The following is a 25,276-nucleotide window of genomic DNA, read 5'->3' on the forward strand; positions in this document are numbered from 1 at the left end:
TTGCAGCCAGAGAAGTGGATCCGGCGGATCTGACCATTTTCACGGCGCTTCTGATCGATTTCTCGGTAAAAACTACTCGTATAATCATGTCAATGTTGTAACTTTCAGTTTAATCGGCAGCTATCAAAATAAAAATACATACATAAATAAACGAGGTCCTGTGTGGAGGTCTTTTTACGCTGTTTTGTGTTATTTTAAACGCGAAGAGAATCGATCTTTTTTTTTTTTTCAGCTTTTGTCCCGTAAGCCTGACAAATAAAAGTGAGTCAACAAACACAGGTTCCCAACACGAAGTGTGCATTTATAATTTTTCATTTCTGATAAAGGAGGAGGGAAGCTGGCTGATAGCAAGGCACAAAAATAAAGACTTCCTGAAAAGATCAGAGTGTAAACTTTTTGGTCAATCCCGTTCTAATGTAAAATAAGGAAAATAAGGAAATGTCTAGTATGCTATCACACATAATTTTTGAGAATTTGGAAACAGTTACTTTATATTTCCCAAAGTTATAGGGGGAGAAGAGGAGAGAATGGATATTTCACCAGCCTGATAAAATCTGTTCCCCCTCTTAAAATGGAAACAAATTAATTTAACCCCAAAGTCTTTTAATGTGTTGATTCCACTCATCAACAACAACAAATCCTGCAAGTTTGAAAACATTAGCTCTTTATTTGCCAAAGTTAGGATGGGGGAACAAAATATTTTAACCGCCTGATAAAATCTGTTCCCCCCCTTAAAATGGAAACAAATTAATTTAACCACAAAGTCTTTTAATGTGTTGATTCCACTCATCAACAACAACAAATCCTGCAAGTTTGAAAACATTTGCTCTTTTTTTGACGAAGTTAGGATGGGGGAACAAAATATTTTGGCTCTTTCAGCCACCTGAAATAATATGTTCCTCCTACATAAAATGGACATGTATAGTGAATTATTTTTTTTTGTTACCTAAAATGTGAATCATTAATGAAGCTGTTTATTTCAGTTTGCAGAAAAAACTCCTAGCAAAAGAGGTTGTGGATTTTCCTGTTTCCACTGCGGCATCTACAGCATGAGGTTTACATTGCTGTGAGACTTATTCTGAACAGTGGTGATTATAACATTAATATTCTTATTTTGAGTGTTAATTTCATTTCCTCTAGTTATTAAAAGTAGATGTGGTTGAGGGTCAAGAAAACCCCTTTATTGAAGTTTCAATTATTGTACTTATTAAGTGTACATATGCAGGGTGTTGGGGGTTTTCTTGACCCTCAACCGCATAAATGTTCATTAACGCTAAATGTATACTGCTCAAAAAAATAAAGGGAACATTTCACTTTAATTTTGTGTGTGGCTCCAAATCCAGGCCTCCATTGGTTAATAAATTTGATTTCCATTGATGATTTTTGTGTGATTTTGTTGTCAATACATTCAACTTTGTACAGAACAAAGTATTCAATGAGAATATTTCATTCATTCAGATCTAGGATGTGTTATTTGAGTGTTCCCTTTATTTTTTTGAGCAGTGTATATTACCAACACCCAAAACAAACAGAAAATAAATAAGAAAATTATATAAATAACATAATTGCAAAATAACGCTGCACTTCTTACTTTTACTTTATTTAAAATGAACAAGCTAGTTTTAAACAAAAGTTTATTTTGCCTTGTTTTTTATTTTTGCAATTATGTTATTTATATAAATATAAATTACAAACATTTTCACATAACTTTATATTTTGGTCTGTGTTATGATGTAATTTTTAAATATATGATTGATGTTTTGATCAATACCAAATATTTTTTACACATACTTGACAAATTTCTTGGATGGCTACTTTTTACTTTTATTTTAGTATAAATATGTTGAAGTAGAGCTACTCTTACTTGAGTACAGCCTCCTTTGATCATTTATTTATGTTTAAAACACAAATAAATTTAAAAGATCAAAGCTGGACTGAATCATTTTGCAATGAAGACCCAAAGTTTTATGTCTAAAATCTATTGAAATCTATTACATCGATCTCTTCCACCACACTGTTGGACAGCTTAAACCTAGACTAGATTATTCTAAAATGATCTTAAATTTCATAAAATACAAGTTTGACCAGTACAATTTTAATTTTATTTAAGAACAGATTTTTCTTCTCCTTAAGGGGTCGCCACAGCAAATCATTTCTCCATTTAGTCCAATTCTCTGCAACCTCTTGCTTCATGTCCTCTTTCAGAACTTCAATAGTTCTCCTTATTGGTTTTCCTCTTGGCCTCCTGATGCATTTTATAGTTTAATGTAGCCAATCAATCTGCTATGCCACCATATAAAGTCTTTATTTTGAATAAAACTGCAAACTAAACCCTGAAACACAACAGTACCACAGTGAAATGGGACCATTGTAGATCATTTTAAATTTCTACAAAATTTCACAAATTTTATATAAAAAAGCTTGAAAAGTCAAAAAATTGCAAGAAATTTTTTTTTGATTTTGAGGTTAATTTCAGAAACTTTCTACAAAAAAAAAAAAGAAGAAATTTCTCAGTTTGAAAAGTCAAACATTTGCTAAATTTTGACATCTTACAAATTTTCCTGAAAATATTTGGAAAATTTTTCTGGCAAATATTTGACTTTTCATACTCAAATTTCTAAATTTGAGTTTGAAATTTAGATTTTTTTTTTAGCAAATTTTAAGATTGTTCGTTTTTTTATGTCTTAGTAGAATTTGAGTTTTTTTTCTAACATTTTTTTTTACTTTTCAAGCCCACAAATTTCCTTGTTTTCTTTTTTTTTTAGTAAATTGATGAGATTAATCTAAAAATGTCCTTGTTTTTTGGCATAATTTTTTTTCTTTCTTTCCTCTCTACCATGGCCCTGATAGGCCGCCGTACACCAGAACGCCAACAGGTGGCCAAGTCAAACCCATGGACCAGAATTGGTTTATTAACAATTACAGAAACATCTCACACATGGACAATCTGACACAACTTCATAAAATGTTTGCCTTAAGCCAGTTTGAAGCACTAAATTCACTATAACCCCTTTCATTAATCAATCAATATTCATAATTAATGCTTATTAATAAAAGCTGCAGCATGCCAACAATGACAGTTTACAACAAGATGACAAAAAAGTAAAAAAAAAAAACAAATAAACAAAGAAACCACATCATTCAATTCAACATGATTTACAACAGATGATGATTAAAACAGCAGAATCAACAGTTCTTCCTGTGGAACGGCGATCCGGTCCGGAACCAGAACCAGCATGCATCACCATAAGGTGTTTTCAGTTTCTGAGCGAACAGCTCCTCCTACAGGTGGAAAACGAGCCGCTCTTCCTTCAGACCTCAATATCTTCGACTCCCTCGTCTGGGACGATGGGAGAAACTTTAATCTCCGAGTTCATGCTCAGCATATTCAGCTTCTCGGAGTTGAAAGTGGGATTCACGTCTGTGAAGGTCAAGGCGACCTTGGGCTGCAGGCCGGCAGAGTTTCCTCCCGCAGAATAAACTCCAGAATCTCCGCTGCTGCTGCTGTTCTGACGGCTGTGTCTGCCGCTGCACACAGAGAAATATTCAGTTAAAACACAAATGTCGACAAATAACCAGTTACAGAGAAAAACACTGTCTACTAATACTGTATGTTGATTATATTTGGGATTAATAACTGGACAGCAAAATGTCACTTGAGGAGTTCTAGGTAGTTTTTTTTATCTTAAATGTAAAATTTTCATATTTTTTGAACTGCTTCTCTGAATGTGTAATTCTTTAAGCAAATTGCCTTTTTGTGATCTCCAATTATCGATTAATCAATACTTAATAGTTGATGATCATTTAAATTATCAATAAATCATGATTAATCATTCCAGCCCTAATTTGATAGGAATATTTTAAATTCCCCCTGCAGATCTCAAGAGAAAAGGAGCTAAATGAACACCAAATGACCTTCTGTCCTGGTCCAGGCCAGCTGGGAGCGCTGCAGAGTCCACAGCTGGATTAATCTCCAGGAGGGCCGACTCTGGGCAGACAATCATCACAGGATCGCACTGATCCAACTCAGAGACGATGAGGCATGGGTAGTCACCATCCTGCTGGAGGAAGAAGAAACAGGAAGAGGAGAAATAAATAAATCTGCAGTTTTAGGAAGACAGTAAAACATGTCCTGCTGTGGGAAACGAAGGCTGTACCTCTTTGAAGTAGGAGGGCAGCTTCTCATTAGGAAGGAAAGTTGCTTTGCACACGTGGAAACAGTGATGGCTGCCGTAGAGGAAGAGCAGCACGACCAGGAAGCAGCTCACCAGAGACAGCAGGAAGAACAGGAAGATCTTCCACCAAGGAACAACTCCTGATGCGACCAACACAAACAACTTAAAGCAACCTGACCACTAACACTAAATCTTACAGAGTATTTTTTGTCTAGTTAGCTCAAAATCTTAGTAAACTTCAGCAAGATATACGAGTGTGTTTTAATAATTCTGCCATGAAAAAATACTCATTTCACTGGCAGATTATTTTACTTACAAACATGGCAAGTTTGCCACAAGTTTGGCTTGGGTTGCTAGGTAACGGCACAATGCCAGTTGAATATGAAATAAGTGACATAATCTACCAGTGGAAGTAGTACTTTTTCATCAATATTAAGGAATTATTGGCTTAAAACAAGCTCCTTTATCTTGAAAAGTTACTTGTAAGTTAGTTTTTTTTATTTTATTTTGAGTGCACTAAAATATTTCCACTAAAGACTAGACCAAAAATATTTGTAAGATTTGTAAGAAGTACACTGTTTTTGCAGTGTACTTCCTTCTGCAATTCATCCAGTCCTCATTTATCTTTCTATAATGATTATTTTAGTCATTTATTATTGTGACGATTAATCGGATTTTTAAAAAATTGTCTTACGGAGACAATTTAAACTTTCTTATAAAACTATTTTTTGACAAAAACAAAGTAAAAATCACACAAAAACATTGTAACATGGTAAATTTGTTGCGTTTTTACTTTGCTAACATTATGACTATAATCTCACAGTTAAAAATTTTTTCATAGCTGTCGTGCAACTCACCGAAACCACTTTTTGATAATATTTTCACTAATTTCCAATTTCTTCTTAGAAAAGAAAAATGAGACAAAATGAAAAAAAAGAGAGATTAAATAAAAAATAGTGCATTTAATTCAGTTACCTTCAGTTTGGGTACAGAGAGGCGGTGTGAATGTGCTGCTTTTGTTGTAGAAGTCGTCGCGGGATCGGATCTGCACGCAGTACCGGGTCCAGGGTTCCACCTCGGACAGGGTCAGTATGGTGACATCGGTGGTCATCGTCATCAACATTGAACCCTGAAAATCACACCGAGAATTAATTCATAAAGGCAGAACATGAACAGTTCTACAGCACAAAATGTCCAAAAAACTTAAAACAGTCACATTTAAAACAGAATCTGGAGACTTTTTTTTCTGAAGACAAAGACCAACATAAAGGAGAAAATAAATATCTCAATAAATGAGAATATTAAGAAAAGCTTATTTTTTTGTAATTCAATTAAAAAGAAGAAACTACTTAAGCCGTTTTCATATAATATTAGAAATACATTAAAAATGCAATAAATAATTGAATAATTTTTTTTAAAGAAAATAAACATTGATCATTTGTAGCAACATTCCTGTAGTAAATCTGAACCAGGTGAAGCTAAAACTGCACAACTTGACAAGTTTTGGCTAAAACATATTTACAGATAAATATGTAAATATGCACTTAGGTGTTTTCATCCTAAATGCAAAATGTTTGTATTTTTGTTCAGTTTTGACTTAATTACTGCTCTCAATATGTTATTTCTTTTCAATAAATTGGCGTTCTGAATATGACAGTTAATTTTAATCAGTTACTAAATTATGACAATTATTTCAATAATCGATTAATCACAATTATTGCGATTAATCGTTTCAGCTATAGTCTCTGCAGTGTGGCAGGAGCTCTCGTAAAGGCCAATATCATCAGGGAATATTATTTATATGCGGGTCTAAACTTGTTTTTCGACGTGCCGTGCCACCCAGACGTTTCTAGTCTGCATACAAGGAAGTGATGCAAACCTTCTTGCAGCTTTATTAAATAAACCCACATGCAGGAAGTGATTGCCCCACTTGGTGTCTGCCGTCTTTCATGTGTGGCAGGATGCACCTGTGCAAAGTTTCCGCAGCACGAGTGAAAAACCAACATTGTGCAGAAACAAACAGCTCGGTTGTGTGGGTTTTGAGTGATTGTTTTTAGACGGTGGCTGAAGTTTCAGGTTTGTTCTCTAATAAATTTGGAGAACAGAGAGAAAAGTGGGGGGGAATTTAGAAAAACATTTAGTTAACCTACCTTCCCATCTTCAGGCTGTTCCCAGTAAACAATCTCATAGTACAGCTTATGAAGTTGCTCCTTCATGGAGTTGTTGGAGCTGTTCTGAGGGTCGGTGATGAAAATATCCAGAGTGCTTCCTGAGACACCAAGCCGAACTTTAGACGGAGGTCCAATAGCAGCTGGTGGAGGAAAGACAAACACAAGATGAAGAGTTAGAAGAGAAAGCAATCCTGACTTTCTGGAGCAGAAACGAGTGTGTGTTAACACTAGGACTGACACGATTAATCGATTACTAGAATAACTTTCACAATTTTCAGAATTGATTAATCATTAACGGCAGTATACAGACTCAAAAAGGCCATTCGGTATTTAGGCCAAAACTGAACAAAAAATATAAATATTTTGTATTCAAGATAAATGCTATGTTGTTGCATTTTAGTTAATAAAATACTTGTTTTGTTTAAAAGAATGAATTAAATTATTTGTTTATTGTAATCTTGTAATGCATTTATAAGAAAAAGTTCAAGTGGTAAAATGAAAGATTTTCTGAATTTGTAAATTTTTAAAAATCAGATTAAATCGATTAATCATCAGAATAATCAACCCTATCTCAAACTCTACAAACCTCATGTTTAGCATGTTAAAGGTTAAACTTTAAGCAGAACAAGATTGAACAAACGCCTCGACAACCCCCCCAAAGCATTTTAGCAAAAACTCTTCACACCAAAAAACCAAGCATGGGTGGAGGAGGGATGATTTGAACTTTTTTTCTTACCATCTTTATCGGGACAGAACTGTATGGATTTCCACACTGAGTGACTTCCGTTCAGGTTGGTCTGAACGCGGACTGTATAAAGGCCCAGGTAGTTCAGCCCTGACCTAGTGAGGTCACATGACCTCCCAGAGGTCTCTGCACACACTGTGGTCCACTTTGGGTTCCTCTTCTTCAGCTGGTGATTCCTGGGAAAATAATTAAAAAATATATAAAACACTCCCTCCATCCTGAAGCTGATTTCCACCATAAATGCTTATTGATTATTGGTAGATTTGTTTTGTCATACAGAAGGTTATGTTAGTGAACAGCTCAGAAAACACGCTTTTTACTTAAAAATGATTTACCAACAAAAGAATGGCTTTATGGAGGACCAATCCTGTCATAATTAAAAATAAATATAGAAATAAATGACTCATTAAAATTATATCTCCAGATAGCAGCTTGACTAAGTAAATTAGTGCCATTAAATGAAATAAAATAATAAAAATGAAGAGATTTGTTTAAAAATGAATTTTCCGGACTATAACGTGCCATTTTCACCATATTTTGGCTGGCTGAAGTTTAAAATAAACAGGCACAAACAAAACTATTTGGTTACCAAAAAATAAGACTGGAGAAAATATATCAGCGTTTAAAAAATAAAAGAGCAGTAAAATATTTTGTAAATAAATCTCAAATATATCATCACCCTCCTAAAATAATGGCCAAAGTCATTTTTTGCCAAAAGTTTTTTTTTTTCCCCCCCAAATCATCTTTTGATGATTTTGTTTTTTTTCTTTGGGGCAAAAAAAATCAAAAGTCGTATTTGGGTGGTAATAAATATGGAAGCAAAAAAAGCTTGTAATAAAAGAAAAGAAATATAAAATAAAAAAAAAAGTATGACTAAAAACTATCGGATTAAATAAAAAAATATGCATAAAAGCACATAAACAAAATCCTATTCTGTTATGTGTAAGGCTACTTTTTGATCCTGTATTTTTTATGAGTCATTTATTTATTTTTGTATTATTCTAAATTATGGCAGCACCGATCTTCCATAATTTCTGCTGTTCGTCTCTTATGCAGAGCTCTGAGGAAGGAGATATGTGATAAGTTAGTTTAATTTGTCAGGTGGGTTTGGATTACATTTTCCAGCTCATGCTGAACATTTTAAAGCATTAAGTGGCAGCAGAAGTCCTCAGAAAGACACAGTTAGATTTTAGAACAGATTTTAACTCTATGTAGCATTAACACTTGGGGAAAAAAATGTATCAAAGGTTAAGTATCTTCTACAAGAGTGAAATGTTTCCAGTGTAACAACGTTTAGTTTTTCCCTTCATCAGATATGTCAGGTTTATATTTTTATTGGAGATGTAAATGATTTACCCGGCGTACTGCACAGTGAAGGTGGCGGAGTCGGATCCGGCAGCGCTCTGGTCCCAGTCCCAGGTCAGAGTGTAGTTGGTGTTTAAGGTCAACATGAAGAGGTCATGAGGAGGGGTCAGCCCTGCTTCAGCTGCAACCGAAACAAATTAATCTGAATAAGCTGATGTGTTGTCATTTATATGAAAAGTTTGAAACAGTTTTCTAAGTTGAATAGCTAATATCTTTTCAATATGAATAAGTGTTAATATACAAGTTTATGCTTCTTTTTGGTGCTTTTCATTCATTTCTTTTAGTTGTTACATGAATTATTCATAGTTACATGAACTATTCATAGCCAAGCTCTGCTTGGGTTGCTGGGTGACAAGATGGGCTTGCCTGGGGTTGCTAAGTAACGGGCGGGGTTTCTAAGTAACGGGCGGGGTTTCTAAGTAACGGGCGGGGTTTCTAGGTGACGGGCGGGGTTTCTAGGTAACGGGCAATGGCCGCTGCTTTGTGATGTTACAGTTGGAAGGTTTTTAAAACGTTAATTTATTGTCAGAAAATGTCTGGATGTTTTTCTAAGTGTTTCCGCTGTATTAAGAAGCAGTAGACAACCAACTTGAAGTACAAAAACGTCCAAAATGTGATTTTTAAAAGACGATTTTTGTTAAAATTGCGTCTTTATTCTGCTACAATTATGACAACATTCTCATAATTAAACAAGAATTATCATAGCCTCTGTTGTACAATTCAGTGAAAGGATGATTGAAATTAAAGTCACTATTTGAAACTGTTCTTTCATTTGTAATTATTTTTTAGAAGAAAAAAAGCTAGAAAAAAACAGATTAAAATCTGAAAAAAAGGATCACATTTAATTTTAATAGATATGTCCCAGCCCTATGTTGTTTATGCACAGTTATCCACCTCCATCATTAAATCAATAACCGTGCTCGCCACAAACCCTTATTACTCTGCAGGGAAATTTATGCATCATCACTTAAACATCTGAACACTTTGAAGACACTTAAGATCGTTTAAATGTTTGTTAATGCACTTCAGACTCTCTGGATGCTGCAAATAATCTGATCTAAAGGTCACAAAACAGGACCGGATGCCCCAAAACCTCATTTCTATTATGTTACTTCCCCACCATGTTGTTACTGGTAGAGCTGAGCAGCAGGAGTCGCCCAGATGTTGATGACAAACCGTTCTGGACTCTTGTTCTGTGTAAAATTATTCTGGGATGTTCTTTTTTTTTTAGTCATAAAAGAAGTCTGACATCCCTGAAAGGTTGAACGCCTTTCTATGATTTAGAAGCCGAAACCTCGGCAGCAGTCATGTGAGGAACTGACTCATTTTGAAACACATTGCACAATCAGACCCTGAAGGAGTCTGTCGGCACAACAAGTAGAGACTCATACTATAAAAGCACTTCCTGTTTTTGTTCTGTCTCGCAGAGGACCTGCAACAACTATGGCACGCTGTATTTCATCAGTTTCCCTAATTTGCAAAACTCACATGTGGCTCTGATTTTCACCAGTTTTCCCAGTCTAGTGGTTTTATTTCTTGTAGATTAGCTGTAAAACCATCTGACCAGCTAATCTGTGGAGGAATCTGTTCCTCTTTCTTCAGTAACATCCAAAGATTTGAGAGAAGATGGACGACAAGAAAAAACCTCACTTCCTTTGTTCAGTTTCATGCTTCCCTTATTCATAATATTTTTTGTTGAATTTGAGTTTGTTGGCTCCCGCCTCTCTAAGCTTGGAGGAGTTTCTCTGTGGTGTGAGTTCCTCGTTCAGGGAAAGCATTGTGAGGAAAACCTGCCGTTGTTCTCGGATTTGAAGCGACTGAGGTTTTCCTTTAGCTCCAGTCATTGTTTCTGAGAAAATATAAAATTTTCAGGGCGTTCAATGAGCTGGAACTCGGTCGCAGGATCGTTCCAGCGAAATCTTGGCTCATTTATCAGGCAGTCAATGAAACAGGATGGTACAAAAATTATGAGCAATCATCTTCCAAATAAACGTTCTCGGCTAATAACCAATGAGGAATGATAATAACAGTGTTAGGAATGAAGGGTTGAACGATTGTAATGATCACAATGATAATTGGGTCATTTTCTGCTCATAACTTTTTACTTTCGGTGTGTAACCATAGCAACAAGGAGATCCAAGAGGAGTTGACAAAGAGGCGAGCTGAAACCATCTCTTCTATTGACCAAAATGTTCGAGGATCTTATCCCCTTCTCCATCGTCTCCCCAATCATGATAATTAGGTCTTCTTCTGCTCTTACTTTTTTTTGTTTGTTAAAGTGTGTAACCAATGACAACAGTGTCCTAAGAGGATTCGAAAAGAACTAGTAGGAAAAGTTGAAACGATCCCTTTCATTGACCACAAGTTTCAAAAATCATATGCCCCCTATTCTAGCATCTCCCTAACCATAGTCACAATAATCATTGGCTCTTTTTCTGCTGCTTTTTAATTGTCAGGCAGTTATTAAGGTGTGTAACCATGGCAACATGGAGGAGTTGACAAAGAGGCAAGCTAAAACCATCTATTCCCTTGACCATGATGTTAAAGGATCGTAACTCCTACTCCAGCATCTCTCTAACAGGAATCACCATGAAATTTGTCTTTTTCTGCTCTTACTTTTTCAGTTTTGGACAGTTATTAAAGTGAGTAACCATGGCAACCTGGTCTTCCAAGAGGACCTGACAAGGAAGCAAATATTTCTTCCCCATTCCCCCAAAGAAGAAATTACTATAACTTTATCATTTTCTAATATTTCAGTATTGTTATATCCATTAAAATCTCAAAATATTATTACACCTCCTGTAAAATGGGCTTATGAATCTTACATAAAGAACAATGTCTGCAAAACATGAATTCATAAAAAATAAGGAACTAAAAATCTGCGCCAACCTGTGTCAACAACATTTAATTTTCAGATAAATAAAGTATTTTGGAGATTAATTTTAATTTTTCAGCAAACGCAGCATCCTCAAGACAACAAAACACAATTCAATGCAACGTTTTGGATTATTTGAGGACATTTTTTGTCCATAGAAGTATTCTACAGAAAGAACAGGTTTGATTTTAACAAACGCTCTGGTTTCTTAGGATATTCACACACAGATTTAAAACTAAATTGTGTCACATAATCTAACTGCTTTTACTGAAAAACAACTAAACCACCGTAGTTTGACATGAGCATTCACTTAATCAGAGCGCTCCTTTAGTTCTAATAAATTGATTTTTAGGGGTTTTATTGACCAGATAATTTCTACAAACATGAAAAAGATGCAGAAGTCTTTTTTCAGCCAGATGATTGGCAGTGTGTAGCAGCAGTAAGGTTGGTGGGTTTGATCATATTTGACTCTGTTCTCTCTAAAACCAAATGAAAACTCCAGTCAGCCCGATACTTTCTATGACACACAGTAGCAACTGTGATTAAACATTCCACACGTTTTGAAACTGTTCAAAACATTAGTCTAAAACTTTCCCACATTATGAGATTTTCACATTTCTATTTCAGTAAAGAGTTGAAACCAGTTTAACAAGCAACCACTTCATCAAAAGCTTCAATGCATCTGATAAACTGAGAAAGAAGAGAAAATCCTCCAGGAAAATACTAAGCATTCTGAACTTTACATAACCTATTTGAAAGTTGGCTAACAGAGCATACAGTATCCTCTTTACTGCTAGAAAACAACGGTGCGGCTGTTGGGAAAAATGTGCCCTCAGTTTGCAAACAATGTTTTATTATAAGCCAAATTTGTTTATAACTGTTTGGAAAAACCCTGAAAACAGTCTAAATAGTCTAAAAACTGTACTGTGACAGTTTTTAGACTATTTCTCAAAATCTTAGCAGGTGAAACATAATTATATCCTTAATTCCACTGCATAAATAAAAGTCCTATGTTTATTTCAATAGAATTACTATCAAAATAGTAAAATACTATGTTAATTTCTGCCAAAATAAGCAATAATTTACATATAAACCAGGTCTCAAAACAGACAAAACAATAACATTCAGCATATGACTTTGCTTTCATATCTTCGTTTTGTACGCAAAGTCAAATTCTTTCATACACATCTACATAAGGTGTATGTTAATTGTTGTTATATTTAGTATTTTCATAAATTACAGGTAAGCGGTCAGAAAAATACCTAAAATTTCACATATAATTACGTTTAATTCATGTCTAAAACTGTTGCTTCAATGCTTCATTTAACAAAAATAGTGTAAATACTGTTCCTCTCAATGTATTTATCAACAATTTATGACGTTGTTACATTTCCACTTAATGTGCAGACAGTGTATGTGTGGCATGTGACAATACAGAAAATCAAGACGCTAGAAGGGGGATGGAGGCATTAAGGTAAAACCACGTGGAGACCTTCAAGCACAGCCAAGATACTGCGCTCAACCTCCCAGGCCTCTGGTAGAGGACCCAAACTCAGAGGATGAAAGAGAGAGAGAGAGACCACCCGCGGAGGGTGAGAAGGGATTTTTTTTTTTAAAAAAAAACATCAGCTGCTTTGTTTTCTGATTACTAACCACAAAAATATCCACGTCGTTCAAACTCCAGTTGTTTTCATTTGAGAAAGAAATTCAGAGAGAGAAGAATCAGAACCACGACCTTATCTAACCTGAGGTCGTTCGAGAAAAACTCAGATCAGTTCAGAAACTTCCTTTCTAGGTCAAATTTACCAGGGCGGAAACACTTAAGTAAAATCTGATCTGCGACCATTATTGCCCATGGGTGTATCCACTGTAAGTTTACAACATAATTTGAATTATATAATGGCCAAGCAATGCGCATTTATAATCGAGCTTTTACGTTTGGGTTTAGACCAAATGATTAGTTTCTTGCTAATAATACTTGGATACGGGTGTGATATTAGAGTATGAACATACAAAGTAAAACAGCTCCCACTTAATATAATTACATTGGAAGAATTCGGCAGCGTCACTGAACAAAAACACTTTCTGTTTCCTTTAACATTACACGCCAGACTCCGTTTAAACCAGATAAATGTTAACCTTTAACAGATAATAAAATCACCTCCGTGCAAATAATAGCAGAATTTAATAAAGGAAATTCAAAACAAAGCAGCTATCAATCATTCGGCTTGCCAAAATGATCATGATAAACATTGACAGATGATTAAAAATATTTAAGAAACTTGCACTCATTCCGAATTATGTTAGCAGACAAATGTTAGCATAAAAACAGACTCACCTGCGCTGCCCTTAAGGCACACAAACAGAAGGCAGAGGCGAACCAAGGCCAACATGGTTGATATTTGACCATATAAACCTTTTATTTTTAATTCCGATCAAGTCTTCATTGTACTGGCTCGGATGTTGTCGGCTCCGATGCGTCCTGCTCGAAGCGAGGACAAACTTCCTGACTCTAGCTGCGTTTCTTCTTTGAAGTCTCGCAGTAGGTCTGGTGATTGGTTGCATATTTCACCTCCTACTGGTTATTATTGGTAATACCACCAAGAGAGCATTCACATTTTTTCATTTTATAAAGAATAAAACTCTCATCACAACGACGCAAAGACATTGAACAAAGCCGATCCAGTACCATCTGGGACGTGAAAAACTATAAATAATTATTAAATTTTTTTATACACACATCTTATAAACACTCACATTTTGCTCAACAATTGGGACTGAAACAGAATGTTGTTTTTGAAATATTAATGTGATGTAACTTCAAAATACTGCAGCTGCCTCTTATGAAATTGTAGATACAACCTTCCAGACAGCATATCTCAGCCACAAGAATAGGCTAATGCATTGATCGATATCACTTAGAGAAAAGTACCACAAAAAATAAATAAATTTTAAATTCATTATTTACATGATAATAATGCAAATGTGTGTCCTAATTTTTTAAAATAATAACAAACATCTCTATATAGAGCATAACACTATGTATATATTTATTAGTTATTTCTTTCTGCAAGTCTACTTTGTTATAGGAAAGTATTGCAACATTCAAGCCCGCAATTTAGCAAGATATGTAAATCAGAGCTGGTCCAGACATATTGTCTTTACAGAATTACACTATTAAAAATATAAACAAGGGCACAATGCAACCTTTTAGTGGACTGTAATCTATAAAAAAGAGCTGCCTGTTTGCTACACTTGCAGTTGAGATGAAGATGGTCCATTCAGGAAAGCAGAGCTGCATCAAACTTTAACGTGGAACTGCAGAAGAAAACAAAAAGAAAAAAATTGAATTGTTAATGCATGCCACCATGAAAAACCTACTGAGTTTTACTTAATTTTTGTTTTTTAAATTTGAATCACACATTTTTGACTCATGAAGTTAACTTTCTTTTTTGCAAAACAAACTTATTTGTGCTTGTCATAAATCTTTTCTTGCTATTCTAAGTTTTTTGTTTGTGACTCAAAGTTTTGCTTGTGATTCTCACATGATATCGTGGGCAGGACCTAAAATCACAACAAAAGATTTCTGATGTGTGCAAATAAATGTTTATGTTTGGTAAAAATGAGTTATTTAATTTAAAAAAAAGTCTTTTAAACAACTTTTTTTAAAGGAATCGTTACAATTCCAAAAGTTTTGATTACAATTTTATTTTACTTAACTGAGGTTAGTTTTTTTTTTCATTGAATAATTGGGAAACAAATTTAACTCCATACTCTGCGAACCAGACCCTAAACTTACTTAAAGTCTGGGTTGAGTTTTTCCCCTTCATTAATGACATACATTATATCTCTCATGGTAATTCAGGGTGTGTTATTTTTAATTCTAAATGAATATCCTTGTTGGACTATTATTTAAGTGCTATTCTCTTTCAAGACATGTTTACCTAAAACTAGAATAAATGCAATGTACGTTATGCAGCAAAGGAAATTAGAAGATCAGACATATATCCATTATGGAGATGATAAGTTTTGGATGGGCGATGTGCCTCGTACACAGGGAAGAAGCTTTTTAGTTATCTAGCTTTGCTAGCAAAGTCGTTAGCTAGCAGCTAGCTAATAGCACAACAGCAACAGCCTAATGTCTGTATGATAAAAATACTGAATCGATAGGTAAGAACAGTTTTTCCTCACCTGGCTGTCTCCTCCCCTCAGTAGTTCTTCAGAGAAAGGCGGACGCAGAGGCCTGTCAGTATCTGTTGTATTTCATTACCTCTCTGCTTAAACCGCTACTCTGTGCTGAAGCAGAAACCATTTTGAGCATGATATGTTAACTGAAACAAAAAATATGTATTTTCTCTTCTTTCTTATGCACTTCTTGTTACTGTGCACTATTTTATTTTTATATTTGTATCATGTTCGAATAAAATTTCATTTCATTTCATTTCATACTTCAACGTTTTCCGTCATCTGACAAGTAGCAAGTCACTCCACTTTATTCACCAAAAATGTTTTTTTTTAATTCACCAAAAACTGATCTGTAATCTGGAACATTCGCTACGTTGAGCTCCTGTTAGCCGCCTTATCTCACTGCGCGAGAGGCAACTGCGTCATGCGTCACAGGCAAAAGGTCAAAGGTAACAATGTGACCGGAGGGATTATCATGTTGTACAAAAAAGAAAGAAAAAAACTAATAATTTTAGTACATGTTTTTATGTGTCAGAAGAGAGCTTAGGAAATAATACCAAAAAAAAAAAATTGACCAAAAGGGCACTTGGGGGCAAGGAGCAAAAAGGGTAGGTGCTCAAGCACCCCTAACCCCCCGCCCCCTGCACGTGCCTGGCCACAGTCCTTTACGTTTGCCTCAGTCCTTCTCACGCACAACGGTTAAAGTCAAATAATCTGATGCTGATGTTGTGTTTTAATGTACAACACTTTGTATCAGCTGTGGTTGTTCTAAAGTGCTTTATAAATAAAGTTGGTATGGTACATGTTAAAAGATGGTGTATTTACTTATATGTAAACCAACTATAAGTCCACAAGATGCTAAGCATTTTAACACAGACTAATGGAAGAGTTGTCAAACAACAAACACACCTTCTAAAGACAAATCAAGAGCTGCATTTTATTATTTCAACACATAAAAATTTTCAAACACACTTTGTAGTTCAGTTTCATCAGCACACAATAAAAAAACAGTTCAGCTTTGGTTTTGAACATCTCTGGACTGGTAAAAGTGCAAACAATTAAATTAGTAATGTTTGATTGTGAAAACTTCTTCAGTTTTACATGTTTACAAACAATTCTCCCAAAAAACTACTTCCACGTCTTCAGAAACGCCGTACAGCATGTGACATTTTATGTCACCATAACACAGCCAGTTATAATACAGGTACAGTAAATAAACAGTTTGTAGGATGACGGCATATATCTGTTTAGAATCACATTATTTAGAAGTCTTTGTTAAAATGAAAATCTTCCATTTTATCGAGTCTTTGTGGTCAACTGTGGTCACATCAACAAGCAGGATGTAGACAGTTATTCCCCACTGTGCCATTTAGTTGTTTGCAGTAGCAGCTCTCTTTTGTCCCTTCATGGCTGCTTTCCTCGACTGTAACGATGCTCAACGGGGCGATCTCCTCAGTGGGCTGCATGATTAAACAAACAGAGGACTCTGGTGTAGCCTGCAGAGACTGGGGAAGCAGAAAGAAGTGTGATGTTAGATTAAATCAATCTTAAATCCAAGGCAGAAATTCTGAAAGCAGAGGCACCTTTTCAAAATGCCGCGGAAGAGAAACTTTTGGCCATATGAAGTGGGAAATACTTTTCCACTTCACCACGGCCGGCACTGTCACAGCCACAGCCACTGCGATGACGGCACATGCGATCACAGCTGCAACCACTGGAGAGTTTTCTGAAACAGAGACTGTGATTGGTTTGGAGAACTTTTCCACCTCTGAACATGAAATTAGATTAAACTCCACTTTACTCAGGTTTAGGGGTAGGGACTCATCATGTTTATAATGAATTGTGATAAATTTCTTACAATAAAAGCTTAGATTTTTTTTGTCATTAGTAATTCTAATTAAGGAAGTTTAATAACCTCCCCCCCAATAAAGTCCTTACTGTCAGTGGAGCAAATGGTAAATGTATGAATCCTGTTTGTTCAGTGACAGCGACAATAAATGACAATCATTAAAAAAATAAAAAATTACACTGTGCAGTTTATCGATACAAGTTACACACAGTACCACCTGCTTGCCATCGAAGAGCTTAAATTGTACCAACCCCAAGTCTTCCATTACTCTGGATTAAACAGCAAGCTGGTGCAACTAAATAAAAAATTATAATAAAAAGAAAGTACGATGACAAAGAAGTAAGCTAACAATATTTTTAAAAAGAAAACGTCGAATGACAAACGTTAGTTTCATCCAGTCAGGTGTAGTACTTGAGAAACGCCAAGCTGACTGCATATGTTCACCTGTTTTCTGCTTGTTGGGGTGATCAGACTAAATAACAATCTATCAATAATAAGGTCCACTTTGACCTTCTTTCAATGTTGTAGCTTGGCCACCACCCAGAAGAGGGCGCCACTTTGATATACAAGTATAGCAGTGACGGAACTGGAAAGAGAAATGCTCTGGTGTAGGATGCAAAATGTACTTTATGCAATTCTGTTTTGAAATATAAACACGCAAACAAATAAGCTTCTTAAGTTTCACCTTAATGCAACCGACTCAAGAAAATGTCAAAACATATCAATGTTCCTTGTTTTAAATGCAGCATATAATGCAGCCCTTATGGAAGGAGCGTTGAATACCTCCATACAAGAAAAAGCTCACGTTAAGAAAATAGCTGCTTATCAATTAGTCATTGGTCGATTGATAAGATCAATCTACTGTAAATCAACTCATTGATTGATAACTTGCGTCCCTGTTCTGTGCTTATGAACTTCCTCACTAATTATAAACACAAAGAGCGTACTGGTGTCGCCGGTCCTCTCACACAGGACACCACTGGACTCGGTGGGGTTTGTGAGGGTGATGAGTTGGACCTGTACGCAGTACTTGGTCAAGGGATCCAGATCATCTAAAATGACCCGGTCCTGTTGGTAGTCATTGTGGATTCTCTCCTGTAGGGGGTGACAGAGAGGCAGTCAGTTCGAAGCAGCCACACAACATCAGGTCTCAGACTGGTAGAGGAGACCAGGTAATGAAAAATGAAATCAATCTTCCATTGATGGATGGATGGATAAAGAGATGGATGCATGAACAGACCAAATGATGGATGGATGGAGATATAATTGGATAGATGAATGAATGAATGGATGGATGAATGAATGAATGAATAGATGGATTGGTGGATGGATAGTTAGGCAAATCGATTGATCAATCAATGAAAGGACAAATGGATACAGATACAGTTGGATGATTAGATGGATGTTGGACACAGACAGGCAGATGAACTAATGGATCAATGAAGGGATGGATAGATGGATGAATGGAGATACAACTGGATGTATGTATGGATGGACAGACAGGCAGATTGACTGATCAATCAATGATGAGATGGATTGATGGATATGCTGTTGATCAGCTGCTGTTTCTCTAAAAATCCAGCAGGTGGCAGCAGAGGGCCATTTCTACAGAGTCTGATCAGCCAGACATACAGCTGTGCTACACCATCAGCCTGTTGGTGTTGAATTCACATGCACTCAGTAGCCTGATCAACATTCTGGTTTTCCATGAACCGATTAACCTGCATCCCACCTGTTCCTCCTGTCCTTCCTTCCAGTAGGTGATCTTGTAGCTGACTATGCTGTACACATTCCTCAGAGAGCAGATCTTAAACTCTGGATCCTTAATGCTGACCTCCAGAGTTTGGCCGATGGGTAAGAGCGACACGCTGGGAGGACTGATCAGGGCTGCAGAGAAAAAGTCAGAATTCATTTCTGGATTGCTTGGAAACATGCACCACTAATCGCTTTTGTTTCCAGATCTAAAACCGATGCTTAAGTGAACTTTTGGGGTGTGTGCGTTAAATACTTACTGTCTCTATCCAACATGATGTCTTTACTCTCCACCCAGGCTGAGGCGTCTTCTCCCAGCAGAGCTCGGACTTTTGCTATGTATGTCCCATAGCAACTGATGTTAAAATTGCTGAGTTCACATTGAAAGGTTGTGATGTTCACACAGCCTGGACTGTAGTCTGTAACAAGACTCCTGAGACAAAACAAGCAATAAAAGGACACACAGTTTGATAATGACACAGGAAAAAAGCAAACAAACCATAAAACTAGCTTTCATAATGGACAACTAGTCAAAACTAAGGAGCCGGTTTTATAACCACTTTGACAACAGCGACTGTCAATACAGTCCTGGGAGAAGCTAAATCCGTCCTCACAGCTCTCAGTGGATTTAAGATTTGAGGTAGCAGCCATGTGTGGCCGATCAGATGATTAACTGATCTTCCGAGTGATCGCCTCTGCAGAAGGTGAAGTTTGCTGCTCTGCAACTCAACGTCAATAAGAGAAGACATCAACAATGACTTCAGAGGAGCAACTGGGGCTGCATTTAACAAGCTAACTAAGACGAATATAGTCTGAGATCACGCTCTAGAAAAGTCTGTCTTTCTGTAGAATGATGAATCTTAAATAAGACAGTTTGTATGGAAGGTTTAGAGTCGTATGACTCTGTGCAAAGTTGCATCTGAATGAACCAAAGTAGATGTTGGCCACAATACACATCACCATTTTGAACAAGATTTGGATCTGTTTTACAACCAGGGCAGTCTGCATCCACTAAGTCGACTCTGATCTCCTTGGTAGTTCAGACAACAACAGATTTACAACAGAATGGCTGAACAAGAAACAAAGGTTCTGCAATGAACTAGTGAACATCAAGACCTCAGCCTGATTGAAATGCTGTGGTGGAACCACTAGACAGCTGCAAAAACTTCAAGGAGGTGAAGTGATACTGGAAATATGAGTGGGTCAAAATGTTTCCTCAATGATTAGAGAAATTGATAAAGTCAGAAAAGTACTACGGAGAGTCATCACTGGTGAAGGTGATCTAAAAGCTGCTCACTGGGGTGAACCGTCCCCAGTCAGTGGATTGTCCCCCATCTGCAGGGATCCAGATCCACCAAAACTGGTCCTAAGTAGGAAAACTGGAGAACAGAAGATCGTATTGTGGACAGAATGACCACAGACCAACCAACATGTCCTTTGGATGTGAGCTTTGGATTTGGACCATTCAGATGTTGCGTGGATTGGTCAGATCATTTAGATTCCTTACCTCAGGAACACATGAAATCAGGTGGGATCATGGCAAGAACTCAAGCTGGTATGGAAAGTGAGATGCATTCATGTTCTTCATGTTTTGGTTTGAGATGCTGCACCTCTTTGTTGAAGAGGTATTCCCTGGTGGCAGTGGAGGGACAAGGCTTCCTGGATGATCTGAAGAACACAACTAGTTTGAAGTATACTCTTGGCTTCCAAATTCTTCAGGTCTCAGTCAAATCAGCGTTCTAGAATTTGGATAGAAGCGTCGGATCCATGGAGACTCCGTCTCCCAAATTACAGGACTGGACAGGATCCACTCCTTATATCTCAGAGACACATCCCACAGCAAACTTTACAGATCCAGAGAAGATCATTAGGAGAAAAGTAAGGGGGATTGGTTGACATCATTTGGTCTTATGCCTCGTTCTCCACTGAGCAGTATGGCATTTTATGGTCCGGCGTATTCAGGAGAGCATTTTGACCACAGGTTGGACTGTCACTGGGCAGGCAAGGTTCAACCCAAACTATACCAATGTCCCATGGACCTACAACTGTTAACAGTGCGGAACATGTTGGTTGTACTTTACAATGCATGTGATCCACACTGACCTGTGCTGAACCACCAGCTGGAAACAAGGAAGTATTATTATGGCTGATTGTTGTAAATATGTTTGCTCATTAACATGAGTCAGCTGTTTTCCTTTCCAGAAGAAAATCCTGATTCATAACAAAAAAATTCTTCTCCAGTCGACTCCAACTTTCAGTTCACAGTTTTCTGTTTAAGGAAGATGCAGAGAAACTCTCAGAAACTCTCCATAGGCAGTTTTCTGGAAACTGACACCAGCATATCAGAATAGAGGATGCAGCAGTGCAAATAAGCAGAACAACACAAACATCTGCATGCACAGAGGCTTTCTTTAGTTTCTTCCTGTTAGAGTACGACTGTAAATGTGATTTTTAAATCACATTCCAGCCACATAACATCTCAGACAATTGATGACTATGTAGAAGTCAGTAGCTGCATTTTCATTGACCATATAATTGTGTAATTTGACATTTTGAAAATAAATTCACTGAATGGAACCATACCAATTTCGAAAAAAAAAATGTTTTTGATAAAAAAGCTTTATTACCATCATGAAGTGTTCTTTTTGTTCATATCAAAATTGGTGTAGTTTCCAAAACTGCAACAAAAATACTTTTTTTCGCAGGACACAAGTCACATGATCAACAACCGGGTGTTGCCATTGACGCAAAACGCCAAGAAGACGACGGAAAGTAGTTGGAGGACGACGGCGCAAGATGTTTTGTAATAACTTATCTTGTGAACAAAGGTGTGAGATTTTAATTGCGTTACTTATTTAATGGAAACACTGCAATTCCAAAGTTGTGTTATTTCGACATTAGTGGAATATTGACTAAGTTTTTGTGCAAATCGTAATGAAAAGAAGGCTAACAGGCCAAGAAGGAGAGCGAGAAAAAACCCTTGTTGGTTTATAATTGTGAATATATTCTGTTCATTCACAGAAAGACTCCATCTTCTGCTGCAAACAGTAGATCATTTTCTCCATCTTCCCTCTGAAGCTCACGAGTCAGTTCTTCATTTTACATCCATTTATTGTCTTCCATCTCTCCAAGGCTGAGCCATCTTTTCTTTTCCAGGATCCCAAGAGGTCCCTGGATGAAATGGTTTAAATAATCCCTCCAAAGGGTTCTGGGTCTCTTTAGTGTTTCTTCCAATTTGGAATAACCTTCAAAGACAGCTGAGCCAGAACAGCCGCCTGCAGAGGAAGCTCTGTTCAGAGGAGAATAGTAGTTAAACTTACCTGAACTCGGTGGTGTAGATCAATCCACTGGGTGCTTCTGCAGGTGGATCCCAGCTCAGGACCAGGTTCAGGTCCCTGGAGGTCAACTGGACATTGGTGGGACTGCTGAGGACTCCTGATACAACTACACAGACCCGAGAAGCAAAGTTAAGAATGGCATCAGTCTCCTGCTCACATCTGATCATTTACCACTTTCTATTGTGCTTCTTTGAACAGGTTAGGACTCTTCTATGAGAAACAAAACATCTTCATTATATTTTATGCATTAAATCATTGTTAGATAATGAGATCTTAGTCTGCTCAATTCTGCCTATTTGAGCTGTTTTAAAGTGTCTTGTCACTTTAAATCCAAATAACTCAACGTTTACACTCACACATGAAAACGGCTGCAATCAGATGTGCTATTATGAAACAACACATCTTTGAAAAGCAGAAGTGCAGCCTACTGCACAACCAACAAGAATGCTGCAGCAAGTGTTTTCTGGATGGTAAGTGAACAAGAAGACACTTGATGTTGCCAAAGATGGAACAACCAATATTGGGTTTAAGGCTTGGGCCTAAGTTGGTTGGTTGACATTTTCTTTTTCTTTTAACGTGATGAATTTTAAAACCAGAGCTTTCTATTTACTCTGGATCTTTGTCTGACATTTTACATGTTACAGAAAAATTTAAATAAATGAAAAAATAAATAGATGGAATATTTCTTTGAAAACTTCACGCCCTGGAAAAAAAGAGAGAGAAAGAATGTGGCAACAATTTAAAATGTAATTTAAATTACTAGAACCTTTTTAATAGATTACATCAATAGTGTCACATTAGGTATTTTAGCCCCTTTTTAATGAATAAATCCCTAAAAGTAGCTTACAGCATGAACTATATTTTTCTGTAATCAATCACTAAATCAGTGGTGTCCAAACCTTCTGTCACGAGGGTCAAATTAGCCGAATCAAATGTATTCACAGGCCAGAAATATAAATATATAAAAAATCAACAAAAGTTATATTACAAATTATTATCTACCTGCTCAGTAATAAGCTAAGCATGTAATATTTTATCAAAGAATTTATTTATTTAATATGGACAACAAGATGCATTGTTTTCACACGTCACAGCAAACATATAGCATATTAAATATATTTAATTATGTGAATGGTAGAAAAAAGATGTGCAAGTCATTATAGAACTAAAACTAAGAAAGGCAATTTGCCAATTCTTACAGGTCCAGCTAAACACGTTGGTCACTCTTTCTTTTAAAATACTTGCTTTATTCAGTCAAATTGTATAATTTAATTAAAATAAGATTAGGGTGCACTAAAGTAATCTTTTTAGTCAAAGTTACTGGGTACATATTATTCTGTTTACCTTACAAGCTTAGTTATAAAAACATCATGAATACTTTGTGATGTACCTAATATTTTACATAGGAAAAAGTAGAATTGTTGGTTATAATTTTGCCCAAATAAGAAATGAAACTGAGCCATCTGCATCGTGATGAGGAAGCAAATTTACATTATTCTTGAACTGAAGTTAGTGGCCACACAAAATCCGTCCAGGATCCACATATGGCCCCCGGGTCACACTTTGGACATCGATACATGGTATTAGTGTGATTTTTGTGACATGGATGTAATTTTTCACAGTTTCTTTTATAAATAAACAAATCTGTTGACTTAGCAGCCAGAAGAGACTGAAGTAGAAAAATGTACAAATAACTTTTCTGGGAGTTCGGTCCAAACGTGTTATGTCCATTTGGACAAAAACCTGAATTAAACTACAATATCTCAGTACACCCTATAAACTATCACGAATAAACCGATTAAAACACAAAAATGTTCATGCAAGTTTATCAGAACAATAGAAGTCCTCCATTATCCCTCTATATTTACGGTAATACGTTCACTGACCCACAAAAACAACGGAACTTTACCTCCGTTTAGTGTTGAAAGTGTCAGGACGAAAACACAAACAGCGACTGACATGTTGATCCGAAGGTTCGGTTCGGTCCGGTTCGGCCCCCGTCTCGTCCCGACTTCAGTACAGCGTCCCAGGGTTGGTCATTTCAAAGTCGCCGTTTCATTCAGTTCCCGTTTGCATCCATCAACAACAGGCGGGGGAAATACGCGGAAGCAAATGTATAATATTTTCAGGGTGGACACGTCACGTTTCACGTCAAGTCAGTCACTTTTCATTTCACTTCAGGGAAACACGACGTTACGGCAGCTCGCAGCTCGGATTCCTTTCTGCTGCGCGCTTATACGGAGCCTTACGGTAACCTTTCGAAATAAATGCTTCCAAGTAGAATATCGTGGAAAAGTTACCGTAATTTATTTCTGGTCAAACACAGACATTTATAAAGAACAGTCAAAAATTAACAGCAATAATTTGGATTATTTAGCCTTTCAAAAAATTAAAAAGTGGGTTTGTTTCTAAAATAATTTATTTATGAATTTATTAATGCCAGTTTAAAAAAAATATTTAGTGTTCAAGCTAAATATTTATTTATTGTGAAATTAAATATTTAGTTTGGTAAAAAAAAAAATCGTTTGTAGCTAAATACTTAGCTTCAATTTAAATATGAAGTAGCATACTGAATATTTACTTTCAAACTAAATATTTAACCTTCTAAATAGAAATTTAGCTTTGAATTAAATATATTTTTAGAAAGCTAAGCCTTTATTTTGAAGCTCAATATTTATTTACTTATCAAGCTAAATACTTAGCTTCAATATTTAGTTAAGATAAATGTTTAGTCTAAAGCTAAATATTTAGCTATAAGGTAAACCTCCTTCAGTTTATTAGTAAGAAAATAGATATATATTTATGTTCTTATAACAGTTGG

At 36.2% G+C, this 25,276-nt stretch overlaps 2 protein-coding genes across 3 annotated transcripts; both read right to left on the reverse strand.

Annotated features, from left to right (window-relative positions):
- Positions 1 to 2,890: 2,890 nt before the first annotated feature.
- Positions 2,891 to 13,872, reverse strand: LOC103153912 (interferon alpha/beta receptor 1b-like). 2 transcript variants are annotated; one of them, XM_007575005.2, is made up of 8 exons: positions 13,670 to 13,872; positions 8,448 to 8,577; positions 7,083 to 7,267; positions 6,326 to 6,486; positions 5,151 to 5,304; positions 4,158 to 4,315; positions 3,916 to 4,058; positions 2,891 to 3,528 (listed from the first exon to the last, which is right to left on the reverse strand). In XM_007575005.2, the coding sequence occupies exons 1-8, from the start codon at positions 13,722 to 13,724 to the stop codon at positions 3,312 to 3,314; spliced, it is 1,203 nt and encodes a 400-aa protein (XP_007575067.1). In that variant the 5' UTR covers positions 13,725 to 13,872; the 3' UTR covers positions 2,891 to 3,311. The 2 variants fall into 2 exon arrangements, with proteins under 2 accessions (XP_007575067.1, XP_007575065.1); XM_007575003.2 differs by having other exon boundaries at positions 3,916 to 4,061.
- A 2,557-nt stretch (positions 13,873 to 16,429) lies between these two features.
- Positions 16,430 to 24,656, reverse strand: LOC103153914 (interleukin-10 receptor subunit beta-like). The gene is made up of 7 exons (XM_007575006.2): positions 24,365 to 24,656; positions 22,438 to 22,561; positions 19,378 to 19,550; positions 19,098 to 19,252; positions 18,313 to 18,460; positions 17,100 to 17,242; positions 16,430 to 17,021 (listed from the first exon to the last, which is right to left on the reverse strand). The coding sequence occupies exons 1-7, from the start codon at positions 24,414 to 24,416 to the stop codon at positions 16,845 to 16,847; spliced, it is 972 nt and encodes a 323-aa protein (XP_007575068.1). The 5' UTR covers positions 24,417 to 24,656; the 3' UTR covers positions 16,430 to 16,844.
- Positions 24,657 to 25,276: the final 620 nt, after the last annotated feature.

This window comes from Poecilia formosa, unplaced genomic scaffold, assembly GCF_000485575.1.
Source record: "Poecilia formosa unplaced genomic scaffold, Poecilia_formosa-5.1.2 Scaffold367, whole genome shotgun sequence".
NCBI lineage: Eukaryota > Metazoa > Chordata > Actinopteri > Cyprinodontiformes > Poeciliidae > Poecilia > Poecilia formosa.

Excerpts from the sequence above, each read along its gene's own strand:
- LOC103153914 (XM_007575006.2), bottom strand. The coding sequence starts at position 24,416 with ATGTCAGTCGCTGTTTGTGTTTTCGTCCTGACACTTTCAACACTAAAC. Across the intron at positions 18,461-19,097 it reads AGGAAGGACAGGAGGAACAG|GAGAGAATCCACAATGACTA; the intron begins GTGGGATGCAGG and ends CACCCCCTACAG. Across the intron at positions 17,243-18,312 it reads TGAGAGGACCGGCGACACCA|AAAACTCTCCAGTGGTTGCA; the intron begins GTACGCTCTTTG and ends TCTCTGTTTCAG.
- LOC103153912 (XM_007575003.2), bottom strand. The coding sequence starts at position 13,724 with ATGTTGGCCTTGGTTCGCCTCTGCCTTCTGTTTGTGTGCCTTAAGGGC. Across the intron at positions 6,487-7,082 it reads GTTCTGTCCCGATAAAGATG|CTGCTATTGGACCTCCGTCT; the intron begins GTAAGAAAAAAA and ends TTCCTCCACCAG. Across the intron at positions 3,529-3,915 it reads GGCCTGGACCAGGACAGAAG|CGGCAGACACAGCCGTCAGA; the intron begins GTCATTTGGTGT and ends CTCTGTGTGCAG.